Source organism: Epinephelus moara, chromosome 20, assembly GCF_006386435.1.
Source record: "Epinephelus moara isolate mb chromosome 20, YSFRI_EMoa_1.0, whole genome shotgun sequence".
Taxonomy (NCBI): domain Eukaryota; kingdom Metazoa; phylum Chordata; class Actinopteri; order Perciformes; family Serranidae; genus Epinephelus; species Epinephelus moara.
This window is the reverse complement of record NC_065525.1, coordinates 12861377-12880032: the sequence shown is the minus strand read 5'-3', so window position 1 is coordinate 12880032 and position 18656 is coordinate 12861377. Positions and strand designations below refer to the sequence as shown.

General features: G+C 41.6%; 2 protein-coding genes across 2 annotated transcripts in view; one reads left to right on the top strand and one right to left on the bottom strand.

Moving 5' to 3' along the window:
- The window catches only part of zcchc14 (zinc finger, CCHC domain containing 14), a 48820-nt gene extending 40229 nt beyond the window's left edge, over nucleotides 1-8591 (top strand). Inside the window, exon 14 of the mRNA XM_050074003.1 lies at nucleotides 3291-8591. Coding sequence (XP_049929960.1) covers nucleotides 3291-3346 — 56 coding nt within the window. The 3' untranslated portion in view covers nucleotides 3347-8591. The remainder of the gene's footprint in view (nucleotides 1-3290) is intronic.
- A 1665-nt stretch (nucleotides 8592-10256) lies between these two features.
- map1lc3b (microtubule-associated protein 1 light chain 3 beta) lies at nucleotides 10257-18465 on the bottom strand. Its single transcript, XM_050073048.1, has 4 exons — nucleotides 18205-18465; nucleotides 14573-14628; nucleotides 12674-12780; nucleotides 10257-12138 (listed from the first exon to the last, which is right to left on the bottom strand). The coding sequence occupies exons 1-4, from the start codon at nucleotides 18242-18244 to the stop codon at nucleotides 11961-11963; spliced, it is 381 nt and encodes a 126-aa protein (XP_049929005.1). The 5' UTR covers nucleotides 18245-18465; the 3' UTR covers nucleotides 10257-11960.
- Between the last annotated feature and the right edge of the window lie 191 nt (nucleotides 18466-18656).

The following is an 18656-nucleotide window of genomic DNA, read 5'->3' as shown; positions in this document are numbered from 1 at the left end:
TAATTGCAACTGTACAGCAATTACTTTCTCTAACACTTTGGACAGGAAGGGTAATTTGGAGATGGGCCTGAAATTGGAGAGAACAGAGGGGTCCAGGCTGGGCTTTTTAATGAGTGGCTGCACTATAGCATGTTTAAAAGGGGCAGGAAAACACCCTGAACTAAAACAGTTATGAATCAGAACAAGAATAAAAGATCTAACTGAATCAAAAACCTCTTTAAAAAGGTGCGAGGGAATACTGTCTGAGAGGCAGTTTGTGGGCCGCATCCCATGAACTATATCTGACAGTGATATAGGCTCAAACTGGTCAAAAACAGCTGGGCACATGGGAGGGTCAGAAGGATCAGGCTCAGCAAGACAAAGTACAGAATGAAGAGCGGAGATTTTCTCGACAAAAAAGTCGAGGAAATCATTACAGAGAGCAGGAGTTGGAACAATGGGAGCAGTATTACGTGGGTTAACAAGAGAATCTAAAACATTAAACAGAACCTTTGGTTTATCAATGTTGTTTGAGACAAGGTGCGAGATGTAAGCGGTTTTAGCAGCTTTCACCGCTTTCTGATACTCCGATAAGCACTCCCGTAGAATCCCAACGGAGACATGCAACTTGTCCTTCTTCCACCTTCTCTCAGCACGCCTACAAGAGCGTCTGATAGCACGTATAGAGTCATTTATCCATGGTTCAGAAATTGCCTTAGGGCGTTTGATGCTTAAGGGAGCGATGGCATCCAAGATGCTAGTGCATGTGGAGTTAAAAAGAGCAACAAGCTCTTCAGCACTAAGGGCACCATACCCCTCCACAGTAGAATGCATATAACCATTAAAAGCTGTAGAAAATTGCAACGTAGTGCTGGAATTTGTAGCATGAAAACAGTGTGCAGGTGGACGAGCAGCGACAACAGAGTAGGGGACAGTAGCAGAAAATATAACAGGAAAGTGATCAGAAATACAAGCACTATTACAAATTTCACTGACACAGATACACAAACCATGAGACAGCACTAGGTCAAGTGTATGCCCCTTATCATGCGTCGGGCCAGAGACCCACTGTGTGAGATTAAAGGAGTCGATCAGTGACAAGAAGTCTTTGACCAGAGAACTGGTTTCGCAGCACACGTGAACGTTCAGGTCACCGGAAATTAAGAAGTGATCAAAATCCACCATAATTCCAGACAGAAATTTTTCAAAATCCTGAATAAAATTCTTATTGTATTTGGGTGGACGATATACCACCGCACACAGCAAGGGAGGAGAGGAATTCAGTTTAAAAAGCTGCAGCTCAAAGCTGGAGTAAGTGACAGATGGTATCTGCTGACAGTGAAAGCTGGATTTGAAAACACAGGCTAGCCCTCCACCCTTGCCGGTGGTCCGAGGGGAGCTGAGAAATGTACAGTCAGGAGGGAGAAGTTCTGAAAACGGTGTGGACTCACCAGTATGCAGCCAGGTTTCCGTCACGAACATAAAATCCAACTTACGGGAGGTGAAAAAGTCATTCAGCAAGAAGGTCTTGTTTGCTAGGGATCTAGCATTGATCAAGGCCATCCTCAAGGTAACGTTAGGAGTCATGCTGGTCGAGGCACGTCTTAGCGGGCGAAGGTTTGTGTGGACAACGCCGCCTCTGGGCACACGCAGCTGCCTAGGAAGAGACACCGACATCAGGCCACACTGGGCAGGGGCCGCCAACGATCCATGGGAGACAGCGAGCGGAACCGGCGTTGTCGTCCGGCCTGCAGAAGCAGAGCTCAATGGCGAAGTAGCAGGAGCAGCATCCATCGGCGTGCCAGGCGGTATCGTCAGGCCAGGAACAGCAGCAGCAGGAGGGCTGGGAATGACAATCCGTAACCACGGTCTTCTGAGCTGTATTGAGCGTCTGACAGCAGAAGAGTAGCAAAATCCACCACGAAGGAGGCGAGGATCAGCCACACAGGACAGCGACAGATAGGCCTTGACTTTCACCAATACACCACCGCGCTTACCCCGTCTTCTCCGACGTTTTTTGCGGGGAGGGGCGCAAGGTGAGCGGCGCAGGTAAGGTGGAATATCTGCCAGCAAAGGAGGGAGGCTTGCAGTCGGGTCTCCCAATTCATGCTTTAGCAGCATTAGCGACGCGTCAGAGACTCGAATGTTGAGAAGAGCTTGGCGATCATAAGCAAATAGAGCCGAGACATCCCAGCAGCAGACACATATGAACAGAGCAATAACAAACAATAAACTGAGTAGACGCGACCGACGGCCTGCCAAACATACTGGCGCCATCTTGGAAGTCCTGCTAAGAGTTGAAAAATGTTTAACTTTGGATAAACCTCTGCGCTCGTCAGAGTCACTTTTTACCGAGCCGTCCAGTCACAGTGGAGGAGGGACAAATACCACAAAGACCAACTGTACATCTTACATGTACAAATACTGAACAACACCAGCAATGGAGGAGAAATCTCTTAATATACTGTATTTATATTAACATGAACCTCCACACAGATTTTACTGATATTCTGTATCATAGCAACCAGATGCAACCAAAGTGTCTAAGCTGAGAAAACACTGAGCCTACAAAGAGCTGTCAGTTCGGTGTTTCGGGGAAAAAAAGTTTTGGTGGACACGTGGCTTTACAGTAAATATAAATACCAAAACAAAATGCTCATCTTGTTTCTCTCACCCCTTTTCCAACAACACAGATTAGATTCCATTGTGGTTTGTGCACTTTATTTTAACTGTTTGGAGCATTTCCACCAAAAAAAATTGATTTGGAACCCAAAAGCAGGTTCACAGCTGGAACCAAAAAAACATTTTCCTTAATCTGAAGTGTGAAGTGTGACATCAGTGGGCATGTCATATTCTTAAGTACGAGAAGAGAGGATGGAGTCCTGCATGTATTAGTCTTCTACATCTTTTTATCATTAATAGTTTGTCTGTGCTTGTTTACTGGAAAAAACAAATATCTGTAACTAATAACAACTCACAGATAGTCGGTGTGATGTGCCATCTTGCTACTACTGTTTACTTCCATTAGGCGCTGTGCAATGCTCTCCGTTGATGACACATGACAATGGTTTCGCTGAAAACTAGTGAATACACAGGCTTGTTTGACAGATAGCACCACGGTTCCAAAAACCCTGAAAGGAACCAGTTCAAGAACCAGAGCTACTTTGGTGGAAAACTGGCATACGTGGTACAACCTATAATATATCCATCAACACATGAGAAGGGTCTGTTTACCTTTGGCTCAAGCTTGTACTGTTTGGGCATTGCCAAGCTTCAGCACATCAACTGTGTTTCTCTGTTGTGTTTCACAGGGACATTTCGCCTGAAGTACACTCCTCACTCTGACAGTAAGGACTCAGGGGACTAACCAGGAAGAACACTGGTGGATTTGACCCGTCATACTCCTGACACATCTGTACCTCATATTCCTGCTGAAGCCAGCGGGCAGCAGACACAGACGGCCTCCCTCTGGGTACAATGAGGCAACGCAAGTCTGTTCGAAGACTGCTGATCTAAAAGCACAGACCCGCTGTATCTTCTGTAACTCTCTTACAGCGTCTTACAAAGGAATGAGAGGAGGACGGAAAAGAAACGGGTTGGTGAGAGGAGGAGAAGAGAGAAGCAGTTGTCACAGTCCGTGTCGTCAGGTTTGCTTTCATCCTTCCTCAATTCTCCGCAAACACAAGTCACAAGGAGAGCTGGAGTTTCAGTAAGCTCTGCCTTCCTCCTTTTTAGAGATGAAGCTGGAACTCTGTCTGTCATGTTACCTATGTTTCCTGCCCAAAGAGCCTCAAAATCTGTGACTCAGCATTTATAGTCTTCTAGATGGTTCACAAACCAAACACACAGCACTCGGGTACCCTACTAACTTTCTGGGCTCTCAGTCAAGTGCTTTTACGTGTCTGGAATCATCCCCTTATTGTGATATACCTTGGATAAATGCAAAGCACCAGTGTTATCTTCAGAAAAATTTCTACTATTCAAAACTTTGATACTTTAAAAAGCAGTTCTTCTGTACAGTATGTCTCATGATCATGTTTGGCTCACTGCTACCTATTATACACAGCATATACTACGTAGTCATGTTAATATTACACTGTTTTTGCAGCTAGAAATCAACAAACATTTTTGTTTTATACCGACAGGAAATTACACAATACATGTGCTGGGTAAAGGCAATCAAGATCTGACTTCAGAACTGCCAATTAAAGTTCACAAAGAAAAGTTAAATACCAACCTTTTTTTTTTTTTTTTTTTTCCAGCTGTGAGCAGTCCCTATACGTCCTCTTTGCAATGCATTGTGGGAAGAAAGTTGTTTTTAGTATGCATATCAACTGCTATAAGTATACGTCATCTTATCACGTGTCCAGTGCGAACACACTACATGCATCATTTTCTCGCTCATCATCCTTGTAAGGAGCAAAAGGGGACAAAAAGAGTCCAAGGATAAATGAGTCACTTTAAAGGGGACCTATTATGCTCATTTGCAGCTTCATACCTGTATTTAAGGTTTCTATTTGAATATGTTTACTTGTTTTAATGGTCAAAAAAATTGATTTTCCTCACGCTGTCTGTGCTGCAACACCTGTATTCACCCTTTGTTTGAGAGAAGGCTAGGTTTTAGCATTTGTATCTTAAAGCCATTCTACCAAAAAAAGCCCAGTCTGCTCTGATTGGTCAGTGTTTCTGGGTCTTCCACATTTTGGCATCTCTGCACCATCATTGCAGCTGTAGATTGACTGTAACAGAGAATAGCAGCTCTTATTACTATTAAAAGCACCGATTAAAGCCCTCAGACACAACCAGACATGTTCCAGCTGGAATATGATTCAAGTTTTAAATTTACAAAATCAGCACCCAAGATTACGTTTAACTTATCCCTGACGTTAGCATGTAGCTACATGTAGCAGTGTAGGTATGTAATGTAAACACTTGCAGTAGCGTACCTAAAGCAGATGACCATATACGGAAGGGCTCATTTATACTCCCTTTGTGTACGAAAATAGATACGTCAGTTTCAAACATAAACTTCACAGCCCACATACTTCCATGAGTCCTTTATGATGGTATGTATATGTATATGTATATGTAGCCAATAGATGGCACTAGAGGGCAGAGTCAAAAGTTTCAAGGCATAATAAAATACCTTTTAACAGAGGCAGCGTTGTAAACAGCGGTGGACTGGAGGCATTGAATAACACCGCAACCGTTCGTTCTGTATGTATCTAACCTTAAGCATAAATGAGCCCTGTGACATACAGTAGGAGCCCCTGACATGGAAAAACTGTAGGAAACAGAGTAGTAAATAAACAATTAGACACCTGTCTGGTTGCCAAACTGTTCTTTTTTAAATAGAAGTTCTTTGGATATATAAAACCGAGTTCTTGGCTACCTCAAATTAAGTGTCCATCCCTCGATTACCCGAGTAAGTTATTCATATTTCTTTAGTTCGTAAGCGTCCACAGATCAAAGGAATCAAAAGGGTTTTTCATAAAAATGAATCCAAGTTGTGTTGGTATGCCGAGTGCTGTAACACTCCCTCTCTGATGCGCTGTCTGCCGGAGCTACATCAAATAATTGAATCATGACTGATATATTATCTGAAGCCTAATTTTTAAACACGTAATATTCACATTGGTTTAGATAAACAGTGCGACTGTATTTCCCATCTTTGCTGAGCAACAGTTTTGTGTGAAAGGAATGAAAGGCCTGTCTCAAATATAGACCCAAAGTAAATAGTAGCCCAGGCTATTAATTGAAGTTTTACGATATATGAGACACAAAATCCGTAAAAGCATAATAAGTCCCCTTTAAATGTCTCCTGATGTGTTTTTATACCACTTGTAGCACTATGGAGTCAGGTTTTGATGAGCGGGTCCGTGGTAAACATGGATGTAAACAGTGCAGGATTTAAACCAGCTTTGTAAATGTTTTACATGGATGGAAATGCACTCAGTGTGTTTGTTAAAGGTCAGTGATACACACAGTGCATTATGATGAGAAACACTTCATGTAAACAACTCTTGCTTGTTTACAAGAAAACTCCACAGTGCACCTTTTAAAGGAACTGAGCAGCCCTGATATAAGGGCTGGACCCCCCTGAAGGAATCAGCTGAAGAAGGTGTATCCAATGCAACCTGCTGCTCCACCCCTGATCAAATGGTCTAACCCCCACTGAGACCAAAACTGATGATGCGTTCAGGCGCTTCCATGTCAAGTTATTGGAGATAATGACCATGGTGTGGCATTAAAAGGCTGATGAAGCGTAGAGACACGTGAGAAAAAACAGGCTCCATGGTACCGAGGATTACAGTACAAGTTTCAGTCCACCATATGATGGCTGTGGGTCAGGAAGTACGTACTGGGTGAAGAAATATGGAAATGCAGTATCTAGCCCCTGTGTTGGTACACAGCATAACTGTCATTGTTGAAGTGTGAGGACAGGTCACACTTGGAAACTGGAATTCAGCAGCTGATGGATCACTGCACCGGCCACCTTATGTCCATGAGACCTGTTCAGCAGTGCCTCCTGGGGCTGAACCCATCACCTTTGGGTGATCTGCAGCCTCTCTACCTCTGAGCCAACCTGAGAGCAATTGCCTCCAGTGCCAAACACTGTCCCTCTCTACCAGGACAATCACAGTGCACACTTAATATTTTCAAACACTTCAAAAACTTTTTCTTTGTCAGTACAGACTGTCTTTGTGTCTTCAGTTCACATCAGTGTTGGACATTTCAAATGTGCCAGTTGTTTTCATTTCAGTTTGATGTTTTATTTTTTTGATGTAAGTGAATGAATGTTGAGCAGCCTGGACGTTTATCCTGAACTTGTTGTCACTCCAGGTGAGGTGGAGCTGACTCTCTTTGTGCAGTCTTTATGCAAGAGACAATTCAGGACTGTTGAAACGGGAAAGAGGCTCAGTAGGTTAAAAAGTGTTTATACAGTGCATTGAAGTCTGTGGCTGTGAGTGAGTTGCTGGGCAGGACCCAGAGTTTTACAGACACGAGGACAGCTGGTCCTTCAGATGAAACTCTATCTGTGTCCCTGGAGGGCACGGCAACGGGACGTGGGATGTTTATTTAAAATAGTGAATACTGAACATTCAGTATGTAGAACAACTTCTGTCTGTTGTTTAAAATAAGTCAACAATGTGCCTTTGTATTGTTATGTAAATGTCTAGAAATAAGCCAGTCGTCGATTGTTCAGCTCTGTGCTCATTTTAAGTTCTCCAACAATGCAACTGTTTTTATGAACATGGCCACATTAGAACACTTCATACATTTTTTTCAATGGTTGCACACTACAAGATAAATGGCCTTCTTACATCATACCAAAGAGTGCCTTCTTTTGAGTTTTTTTTTTCTTTTGTTATATGGTTACACTTTTGTAGGTTTTGTGTAACTGTTTAGTCGCAGTTTTGTTAAATGGAGTCTGAAGCTGTAAGAATCTCAACAGTGCCTGGTTAACAGATGCTCCAGCATGCATGTTCAAATCTGCTTTTGAAGTATTTGTGTGCACATTTTTTACATTACTTTTTGTGTTTAAATACTTGTTTTACCTGAACTTCAAGGGACAAACATGTTTGAGTAATAAAATATTTTCAGATTCTGTCTTTCATTAGTTTTAAATGTGTGAACTTTTCACATATATCCATCAACATATAATAAGCAAATCTTTGTATAATGCAAATAATTATTTTTTAGCATATAAGGCTTGGATAGCAACAACCCCCCTCCACTTCTCTGGGTATGTTTGGTACAGATCTACACTTGTCATTAGATGTTGTCAATATCAGCATGAATATATATGCAATAATAGTTCCGTTTATATAGTCTGATCTAAATCTGTACACTTCACCAGTGGACTGGAATATTTGTGTTAAAATTAGCCAGAGGAGCAACACTGAGATTACAGGTCTCATTTTGTTGTGGATAAAACTACCATTCTGATCCACAGAAAATTACAGGGCAGAGAGTGGAACAGACCCATATTTACACATGTATGATTAGATGTTTCAGAATGCTAAAAAATACGGACACATCTTTAGTGTTGAAAAAACAGAAAGACCTTAAATGTGCCTTTCATTTTTGCTGTCCAGTTAACAAGGTAAAAAGCGGTAGTTGTTTTTTGGGTTTCTGTTTTTTTTTTTACCCATACATAAGGAATGTACATAAAGCCATAAAATGGGAACACCTCAAAAGAGAAATACAAAGGACCTCAAAGAATGGCTGAGCATTTCAAAAAGGCAAGAACATGTTGTCAAAAATACAATTGATCATCATTTCTGAATATTTTAAATGGTTTCAGAACTCATTTTCTGTAATACTGTTACACTGGTTCCAGCTGTGTTTTCTTGATCTTTACAAATGCCATTATTATTACTTTTGTATTATTGTATGGAGTACTGGAGTATTATTATGGCACCTTTTGAAAGTGTTAGGATGTCATAAAAATGTCATCCTACAGTGTATTATAAAAAAGTCATAGTATAATATTTAATAGAAGTCAAAGTAGAGTGTTTCTAAAAGATGTCATTAAAAGTCTTAGTATAGTATGTCATAGTAATGTCATAAAAATGAATGAGTGTCATTAAAATTCATAAAAAAGTCATAGTTTAATACTTAATAAAAATGTCATCAAATTCAGTATAGTATAACATACAAATGTCATAAAAAGTCAAAAAATAATAAGTCATAAAAATGTCATTTAATTGTCAAAGTATAGTAGGTCATAAAAAGTCATAGTATAGGATTTCATAAAAATGTCATAAAAACTCAGTATGACACAAAAAAGTCATAAAATTTTCAGAGTTGTGTGTCATAAAAATGTCATAAAAAATCTTGGTATAGTATATCATAAAGTCATAGTATGTCATAAAAAAAGTTTGTATGTGCACTTTTCCTTTGCAGCCCTTAAATATATAGTGGCTCCCTAACATGGCCGTCAGTCATCCAAACTTTGATGAAGATCTTTATTTAAAAATGCTCTGTAACGACCTGTTTAGCTGTAAAGTTTTGAAGTATTTCTCATCTGGGGGATTCCCCTCAGACCCACCTGGAGGTTTGTGTCACAAATTAAATGAAAATGGTCCCCCTCAAAGTCAAATAAGTGATTACGGCCCTACAGTCGTGGCCCTGAGAGCTCAACACAGAAAATTAAGAAAACATACAAATAGACGAAACAAACGCAAATTAGCATTTCAAAAAACAAATGCCCCGTGTCCCCTGGACATGTGTGTGCTACTAGCTGTATCTTGTGTCGTGCCAGCAATAGCCATAGACGGAGGCTTTATGTTTTTGGGCTGTCCATCTCTCCGTCCCATACTCATGAATGCAATAGCTCAAGAAGGCCTTGAGGGAATTTCTTCAAATTTGGCACAAACGTCCACTTGGACTCAGCAATGAGCTGATTAGATTTTGGTGGTCGTAGGCCAAAGGTCAAAAGTCAATGTGGCCTCATCTGTCTCACTATTGTGAACGCAATATCTCAAGAAAACCTTGAGGGATTTTTTTTTTTCAAATTTGGCACAAACATTTACTTAGACTCATTGATCAGAATTTGGAGGTCAAAGGTCAAGGTCAATGTGACCTTGCATCCATCTCAATCTCCTGAACGCGATATCTCAAGAACACCCTGAGGAAAGTTCTTCAAATCTGAGACAAACGTTCACTTGGACGCAACAATGAAATGATTAGAATTTGTATGTTCTAAATATTGAGGGGGGGTGTGTCTCCTGTGCCCCCCCCCCCCCCCCCCCCCCCCCCCCCNGCCCCCCCCCCTCCCCCCTCCCAACTCTATGCCTATGCACAGTGCGTACCTTTTATTTTTGTAAAAGTAATGCAAAATAAACAGTGAAAAAACAAACATCTCAAGACAACATTCATTTAAACCAGGAGCCAAATTAGAAATGAAAAAAAAAAAACACAAACCTCACTAGCCACAACAACACTGTCTATCAGGTCACAGCATTTTTCATATTTGTCCTCATAACACACAAACATATCTCTGCTGTGACATCCTTCCTCTGACAAAACACACACAGGCAGTATATGTTCAACATGCCTTCCCTTCTGCATGAGAGGCCTCTGATATCTGTCTGCTCCATGTTCAGTGACTCAGTTTTCGCCCTCTGGGGTGTAAATGTGTGTGTAAGAAGTGATAGCTGAGGAGGTGCCACTGTAGACTACATTTGACAACATGTGATAAGGTTGTGCATTATGATGCCAGATTATTGTAACATTTTGAGTATTTAGACAAAACAAAGGAACCCCATAGCTGAGCTTTTTTTTCTTCTTTTATTGTTTACAAAATACCAACATAAATACATAAGAGGAGGCTGTGTGATATTGCTGTGTGTGGATACGTGTGTGTGAAACAGAGGGGCAGGCAGAGAAGACCACTGAAACAAACGCTCCACCCCTCTGTAACAAACACACAGTGGCTTTCACAAGTCAGAAAATAAGTCACCTTTGTACTTCACATACTGTAGACAGCGAAGAGTAAAGACATGTCGTACAATGAAATAAAAATCACGTAAAATAAAAAGAACCAAAATGATAAAATACTGCGATATAAAAGCAGCTAAACCTCGATCTGTTAAGAAGATGGTGAGGAGGAGGAGGAGGAGGAGGAGGAGGAGCACAGCACAGACAGGATATTCAAAATGTTTTCTCTTCTTTTTGAGTGCAGCCCTTAGAAACCCACTGGACAGGTGTGTGTTCCCCACAGTGAAAGTGCTTGTTGAATTTCAGTGAACTGAAACTGAACAATAGTGACAGCTCTGGGAAATCAGCCCTGCAGGTCAAAGGCAGAGCACAGATGGACAGTCAGACATGATGCTCATCAACCTGCCTGTGTTTCACCCTCTTTTCTGACTTCCCTTCACTCCTTCATCACCTTTATAAATACAAGTGATAAAGGAGATAAAAAAGGAAAACGGCCACCCCCTCCCCTCATCAGCATCTACAGACACACCATCCTCCATTCACACATGCAATCAGACCGTGCTCCTTGTAGTGTGTCCAAAGTCAACTTGGTTACACTCTCATTGGAACCCCTTTTCATATTCAAAGCTGTAGAGTCAATATTATCTGTACACCAAGGCGCTTTTTTTTTTTTTGCAAACTACAATCATCCATTTCAAGAGCAAAAGCAGTTCCCCAACATATCCTCGTTACAGTGAAGACGCTTTAGGCTACAAGGCAGGGAAGGGATCAAAACACCAAAGAAGGACCACTGAGGGAATGTGATGAGACACACAGCAGAGACGCATTCATTAACAAGGCTCTTCTCTACTTCACTTTGCATTTTTATCTGCCAAAAGTATCGAGAAAACAAATCCCCAAGTTTCACCTTTAAACTGCAATTTAAAAAAAAATCACCATTAAAAACAACCCAGAAACCCCTTAACTCTCTATAGTGCCTGCCTCTAAAATAAACCTTAAAATTAAGGTTGGCTTTGTTCATTGGCTAATGTATATATAGAGAAGTGGTGCAGCCTCACCACTTGTATGTATTATCACTACCTGAAATGTATATATACATTAACATACATACAGCCGAGGAGACACCACAACACTGAAAATAACTGCCATCAACAGGCGGTACGTTGCCATGACAGCGGACATGACTCACCAGAGAGGACAATAACGAGGCAGAGACACACACTAAAAGACTCCATTGGCCTGAGTCATAGTCAGATTTTGGGGATTTCTCTACTTAAACTCTGCTTTTCTGGACAACCCCTGTGGCTTTATGCTACTGGGTGAGTGTGGTGGGACACAAACAGTCTACGCTCTCATTGCACTCAGAATATAGAGATCGACACCTGGGAATTTATCGTACGCTGTGTTTAGATTTAGCAGTTTGTGTTTTAGTTCTTACAGTCGAGACTAAAGGTGTGTGTGGCGAGAAACATGGAGGGGGCTAGAAACTACAACTGTCCAATCGCCTGCCAGGTGGAATAGGGAGGGAAGTCTGTTCACTGGGCTGTCGTGGCGGCGCCAAAGGTCTCCTGGGAGGCGTACACCATGTAGAGGAAGCCATCTTGGTCCCGCTCCCGTTCATAGACCTCGGAGATGGCAGCCGACACAGAGACCATGCTGTGGCCGTTGACCAGCAGGAAGAAAGCCTGGTTGGAGTTTAGCTGGAGGCGCCTCCTGGTGGAGAGACAGAGACATGGCAAAATGAGGAGGAGAGAAGAGGAAAGATAGAAAGAGAGAGTACAAGAAAAGAAAGAAGGGGATGGTAAAGGAGAGGAAAGGAAAAGAAAATAGGATACAGGAAATGACAAGAAATTACAAAGATGACAAGGAAGGAAGACAAAAAGGAGAGGAAGAGAAAATAACGGAGGGGATAGGAAAGAAAAGGAAATGACAAGAGGGGAATAGGAAGGAAAGAAAAGGAAATGAAAGGAAAGGGAAGGAAAGGAAACGAGGGAATGGGAAAGGAGAGGAAATGAATGAAGAAAAGACGAGCAGAGGAAATGAGGAAAATAAAAGAAAGTAAGGGATAGGAAAGGCAGAGGCAAAAGTGGAAAAGGAATGGAAAGGAGAGCGAAAGAACAGAGAGAAGAGGACAAGAGAGGAAATTAGAGGACAGGCAGGAAAAGGAAGGATGGGAAAGGAGAGGCAATGACAAGAGAGGAAAAGGAAGAAAAGGAGAGGAGAGGAGAGGAGAGGAGAGGAGGTGTACCTGATAATCTTGATGAGTTCACTCATGTTGACGTGGTCTGGCACCAGGAACTTGGTCTTGTCCAGGATGGGGAGCTGTTTTTCTCCTTTATACCTCTCAATGATCACCTACAGGAGACACACACACACATAATCAATCAATGACGTCTCTCCTTCTATTCTCGTGTAGTTCTACAGTATGTGGGCAGTATTTCTTGTGCTGTTTTTAGACCTGATACCCTGACAGTTTAAACCGGTCTGGGACCAGAGTCACTGATAGTCCAGCAGGGAGATATAAGAGGGGGATGAAGTCACACATATCAGATGATATCATTAAGAAAAAGAAAAAGAACACAGCCCTCTGCCTCACTGGATTATAACTGTGAAGCTTAAGTCCATGTTCACTGAACCCAGACTGATTATTTTAGCTATGAGACATTTAATCACGTTAAGATGTCTTATAACCAAAGCCTTTAAAAACAGCACTGTCAGACCACTTCATCACTGACAGTGTAAATTACTTGAATCAGCTGTAACAGTAATCTGCTGAGGCTGGCTGCCACAGAGCATCCTCTGCCTGCCCCGGAGTTAATACAATTAAAAACACTCTCAATAACTTATCTGAGCCATCCAATATCTTAACAATCAATGTGTGTGTTCATGCCACCTTAAATATGTACATCAATAGAGGAGGATGGCTTGTGGAGATTACTGTCGGAACATTGCCTTTAGCATGCTCTCAGGCAACTTAGTGCTGCACTTCCAGAAATCAGTGAACTTGCGAGAGGCAGAAACACAATAGTCAAAATTGCAGCAGCAGAGTCAGAAAGACCTGGATTTAAGCCCCTAGCATGGGTCAAACTCCAGAAACACTGGATCCTACATTTCCCATAATGCAACTAAATAGCACATTTTCCTAAACACCCGGTGCCTGGTAAATGCCCACATCTATCAACTCTACACCTCATGTTTGTAACACAGGTTTTGTGTTATACATTTGTCTTTCTTTAGCCCAAACTGAATTTGTAACCTTTTAGCTTTCCTTTTTAAAAATAACATTAAGAATACAAAATAAATTAAATGGCTGATCTGAACTGAGCAAGAATTTAGAGGTGCACTGACCTCTAGCTTGAAAGCAGGTATATTGTTCAGTGAGGCAGGGCCTGCTCTGAGAGCTATAATCAATCTGTCATACTGTCTTCTGCTCCCCCACCCCCCGCAGGCTCCACTGTGGCCGTCTGGATGGAGTTGCATTACAGTGACACAGCGCATCTGCCTCTGGTGTCAACACTTACCATGACATGGCAGTTTATAACCCCAGGAGAGTACACAGGAAACACACTCACACACACTGGGGTGCTTTTAAGATGAGAAGAGGCCTTACATGGAGCAGCAGATGGAAAGCTGTGGTGATACTCTATCTCAAATTGATAAGACACGCAGGTGAAACAAAAGGTGTGTGTTTGTTTATAGGTGGTTGCTAGGAGTCACTGGGCAACTGACATATTAGTCAGCCACACTCACTTCTCATTGGAAAAACTAGAAACAACCGCTGTGGTCACTGTAAGTGGAAAAAAGCCTGATCACAAAAATTATACATTTAAAAAATTTAGAATAGTGACCAGAAGTGCAGCAATAAAATCTCCAACCAGAGGCCAACAAGCAGAAAGCCAATATGCAGAAATGTGTCTGATGCCAACAAATGACATTAAAAACCCTTTCACATGCATTTCAGAGTAACCAGGAAACATGTGGTAACGCTTTCCGGTGCAGTGCATTTGTTTCACTTTTACTCGTGTCTTCCTGCGTGCTGTTATGCACATCATGCTCGTACATTTCTGCCCTTCAAGAGCTGTGAGAACAATGTTGCCTCAGTGGGTTTCACTGCTTTGGTGCTTATTGCAGGTGCATATGAACTTACTGGTATCTTGTTGGGGTGCTGCTCTCGGATCAGTCTGACATCTTCTACTCTCTGCTCTGCAGGACAGAAAAACAGACTCAGGTTAATGGAAATGTACAACCAGACAAAGAGATTAGCAGGTCGGGAGAATACTGATAAAACACAAACGAGGTCAGAGGCTAAGCAGACACAGATACTAACTCATGAACAGAGAGAAAAAAAGATCTAAAAACACACACACACACACACACACAAGCAGATTTTACCGGAACTTTACAGCCACCCTACCCATGCATACAGTCTTTAACATCCCCCTCTGGATATTAATGTATCTAATGATCACGTGAGGAGCAGTAGTTTGTTATTATAACGGCTTCTTCAACCGCTTTGGATGTGTTATGAATCATAATATCATTCTACTGAGATCTTAAATAAAGAATATCAGCTGTAACTAGTCTCATGCTATGTCTTATCAGATATACTTTGAAACATTTTCATAAAAAATCATAATATGATTACATTCTCCAAGCTGAATATCAAGCATAGAAACATCTGGGTACATTTATTTAACAGACAGCTTAGTGGACTAAGGCGCTCTAGTGAAAACATAATGGGCTTTCCTAAAATCCACTCATGTAACCACATTGTTCCACAGTGATTAGCAGATTATTATACAAAAAATATGATTCCATTTCCTATTTTAATACTCCAGTGAGTGTTCACAAGTGTGTATAATTTGCATCCCTTACAAAGAGACAGGCATGTTGAGAATGATGTTAGAATGTGACATTTACAAAATGGAGATTTGGTTTATTTATATCAAGGGTGTTCCTTGAGCTCCTGATACAATGTTAACATTACATATTTACTAACTGCTCTCAGTATAGGCTGCAGAATTTAAAATCATGTTCAAGTGTGCCTGGATGTTTTCTTTGTCTTAGTTTCTAACAGAGGCGTGGACTCAAGTCACAAGACAAGGACTCAAGTCAGACTCGAGTCACAAATTTGATGACTTTAGACTCACTCGACTCAACAAAAATCAAAAATAATGTGCAATTTGACTTGGACTTTAACACCAGAGGCTCACTTCACTTTGACTTCAGCAAAGATTAAACTGTGTTATTTAAAAAGCGTGTCACGAATCAATTTATTTCCCTTCAATTCCTGAACTAACTAACACTGATGCTATTAATTTGTGATTTTTGAACTCAAAGTTTAGGACTTGGTACTCGACTTGCTTTGCCTTTGGTGACTTAGGACTTGAGTGCAAAGACTTGTGACTTGCTAAACAATGAATTGGTCCCACATTTGGTCAATGAGAATCTCAGCTGAAGATGCACCTTCTCAACACTAAGTGGTACGTCCACAAGGATAACTCAAAAGATCAGGTGACTAACACAGCTGCTGATTGGATGGATCATGTAGTCATTGATGACCTGTGGCAGAGCAGGCTCCTCCTTTCTGAGGTTTAACCCCATTTTAAGTGATTTGTAACTGGGCCAAAATAAAGGCCACAGATAACACCTTGGGCCTACTGCACTTTGTACTGACACCATTAACAACAGCGTGATGATGATCAAAACGGAATGATACCTCAACATCTTGTGATCAACTCCATCAGTGTCTGGACTTTGAACTACCTCTGATAGAAATGGCAAAAATGAAACTAGGCACTGATTTTCTAGTGCCAAGCTGTCAAAGGCAGCACACTGAGCCCTGGCAGCCGCCAGAGTCAGTTGATGCTTTGAGTTGCTGATATCCAGTCTTGTGACATGTCACAATAAATGTTTGCCCAGAAGACAATTTGTACGCCCACTGTTAAGATATCTAATTCAATCAACCGACCAGTGCTGATCTCCCTCTGAGGCTGCGACTTTCATGGTAAACTTGAGGAAATGTAGGACATTGTTCCATGATTACATTTCAATCAGGATGAGCTCACTGCCCAGGAACAGGGAAGCTCTGTATGTGCTAGTGTGTGTGTGTGTGTGTGTGTGTGTCACTGGTCTCTCTTGGCCTGACCAGACCACAAACAGCCTTTGACTCATGAGTTTCCAATCAAATAAAAGAGGAAAAAACAAAACAAAATGGGAAGCAGACGGTCTAAAAGCCTGTTGGGTTTTTTTCATGTATTTCTGTTCTGTCATAATATGGGAGTTAGTCAGTATGGCCCTGCCCGACTAGAAGATTCCCTGCTGATTCCTGAGTCATCTTATGACCTATTATACAAATATGCAACTTGAACTGTTTCGTGCTCTGAAATGGAGTGTCAACGTTGTCTGTAGTAACAATGTTATGAACAATGTGACGCATTAAAAGTATATTTACTCAGACGTACGTGGGCCCAGATAAAACACAAGGCAGTGACTCAAGGTTGAATTAAAAACGTGAACACTAATTATTAATAGCCCACACACAACATGTCTGCTCCTACATAAATATACATATATATATAGTCATGTAGCAGCCATGACCAACAGTTAGCTGTGTAAGTCTGTCGCAGTATTACAGTAAAAGAAGAAAATTAATTTAAAGCAGCACGTTCTCAAACAGAGTTCAACGCACGTGACACATGTTTCTCTTTGCTGCCTGGCCCTCACGTGCTCTTGTTGTGCAAATTTGGACCAATAACGTGACGTCGGACAGGAACTCGGTTACTTTTAGTCACGCTGGGAATTATATTTCCAGGGCTGAGGGCCACAGTTCCCATCTTTGTTCTTTAAAGATATGTAACACCTAGGAAAACCCAACCGTGGCCAACTTCACACCTAAGTTATTAAGTTTCATAGAATTAACTGAAGTAAGCTACTTAGGGATTTTTTTATACCCTCTCACGTAAATTACTAAAAAGCCCCACAAAGTGTATAATGTCAGAGAAAGGCTGTTGGATAAACTCTGTAACAATGTGTCTGTAAAACCACTGCAGGCCTTGCCTTCAGCTCTGACGGCTGCGGAAGCATAACAGAAACTAAAATCCGCATCGAGGCTGTGGCCTACCCTTCACACAAAAAGAACCCAAATGTAACTCCGCACTTTTAGGTCCCATTTGATTCTGTCCCCCCCTTTAAAACTCCTCTCCTCCTCTCCACAGTGTCCCATCCCCCAATCCTGCAGCTCTCTTTCTCTGCCCTGCGTTTCGACACCACTTTGTTTTTCTCCCACAGCTCTGATGCAAACAAACACACACACGCACACACACTCACATACACACACATAGGGGTGAGACAGGCCTGCAGCAAATAGCCCTATTCTCTGCTATATTTACACCTGTATGCACACGAGTGAGAACATTAGCCTATTATTATCACTGTCTGGATATGTCTGCTGTGTTATTTTAGATAAGTTGACACGACCACAGACATCCGTGTCTGGTTAGCTTTTCTAATTAGCTATAGACTGAAGTCTAGTGTCTCCCCTGTGAGTTGAACATACATTTACACTGTAAGCTGAACTAGCTAGACAAGATGAACGCTAATACTCCACCGGGATAATAACTAACAACTACCTGGCCTGTCTCCATTACCGATGTAATTCACTCTGACACAGTCCAGAGAAACATTAGGACAACAGCTACAAACATGCAACATTAGTTAAAAGACATAACGCAGGAGAGTTGTGTGTTAAATGTTAAAGAAGGCTGTGGAGAGACCTACCGAATGTCCTTCTTTGTTTGAAGGTTTTTTCTGAAGGCATATTGCGTCAAAGTCAACCAGTTGGCAGTGGATAAAAACGGAGGTAGCGGCTGTGTCGGAGCAAAAATAGAAAAGCTATAAACGATGTATAAAACTATCCTTGTTGTCGGTGCTGGTAGCTTATTGGTAAAATACAAAATAAGGAACACTCGTTGAGAGATGGTTTGATGTCGCTGCTTCCTTCCTCTGGCTGTGTTTTTATCAGGACGAGCTCGAGCAAGCAAAACAAACCTGTCAGCTGACCTCTGACGTCATGCGCCTCCCTCTCATCTGCCCCCCTCCCTCTCTCCCTCTCTCTCTCTCTCTCTCTCTCTCTCTCTCATATTTAATTTAAGATAATGAAGCTAAGAATTAAATGATAGGAACATGACGTTTCCCTTGACAAAAAGAACACACTCTGCACCACAGTTTAA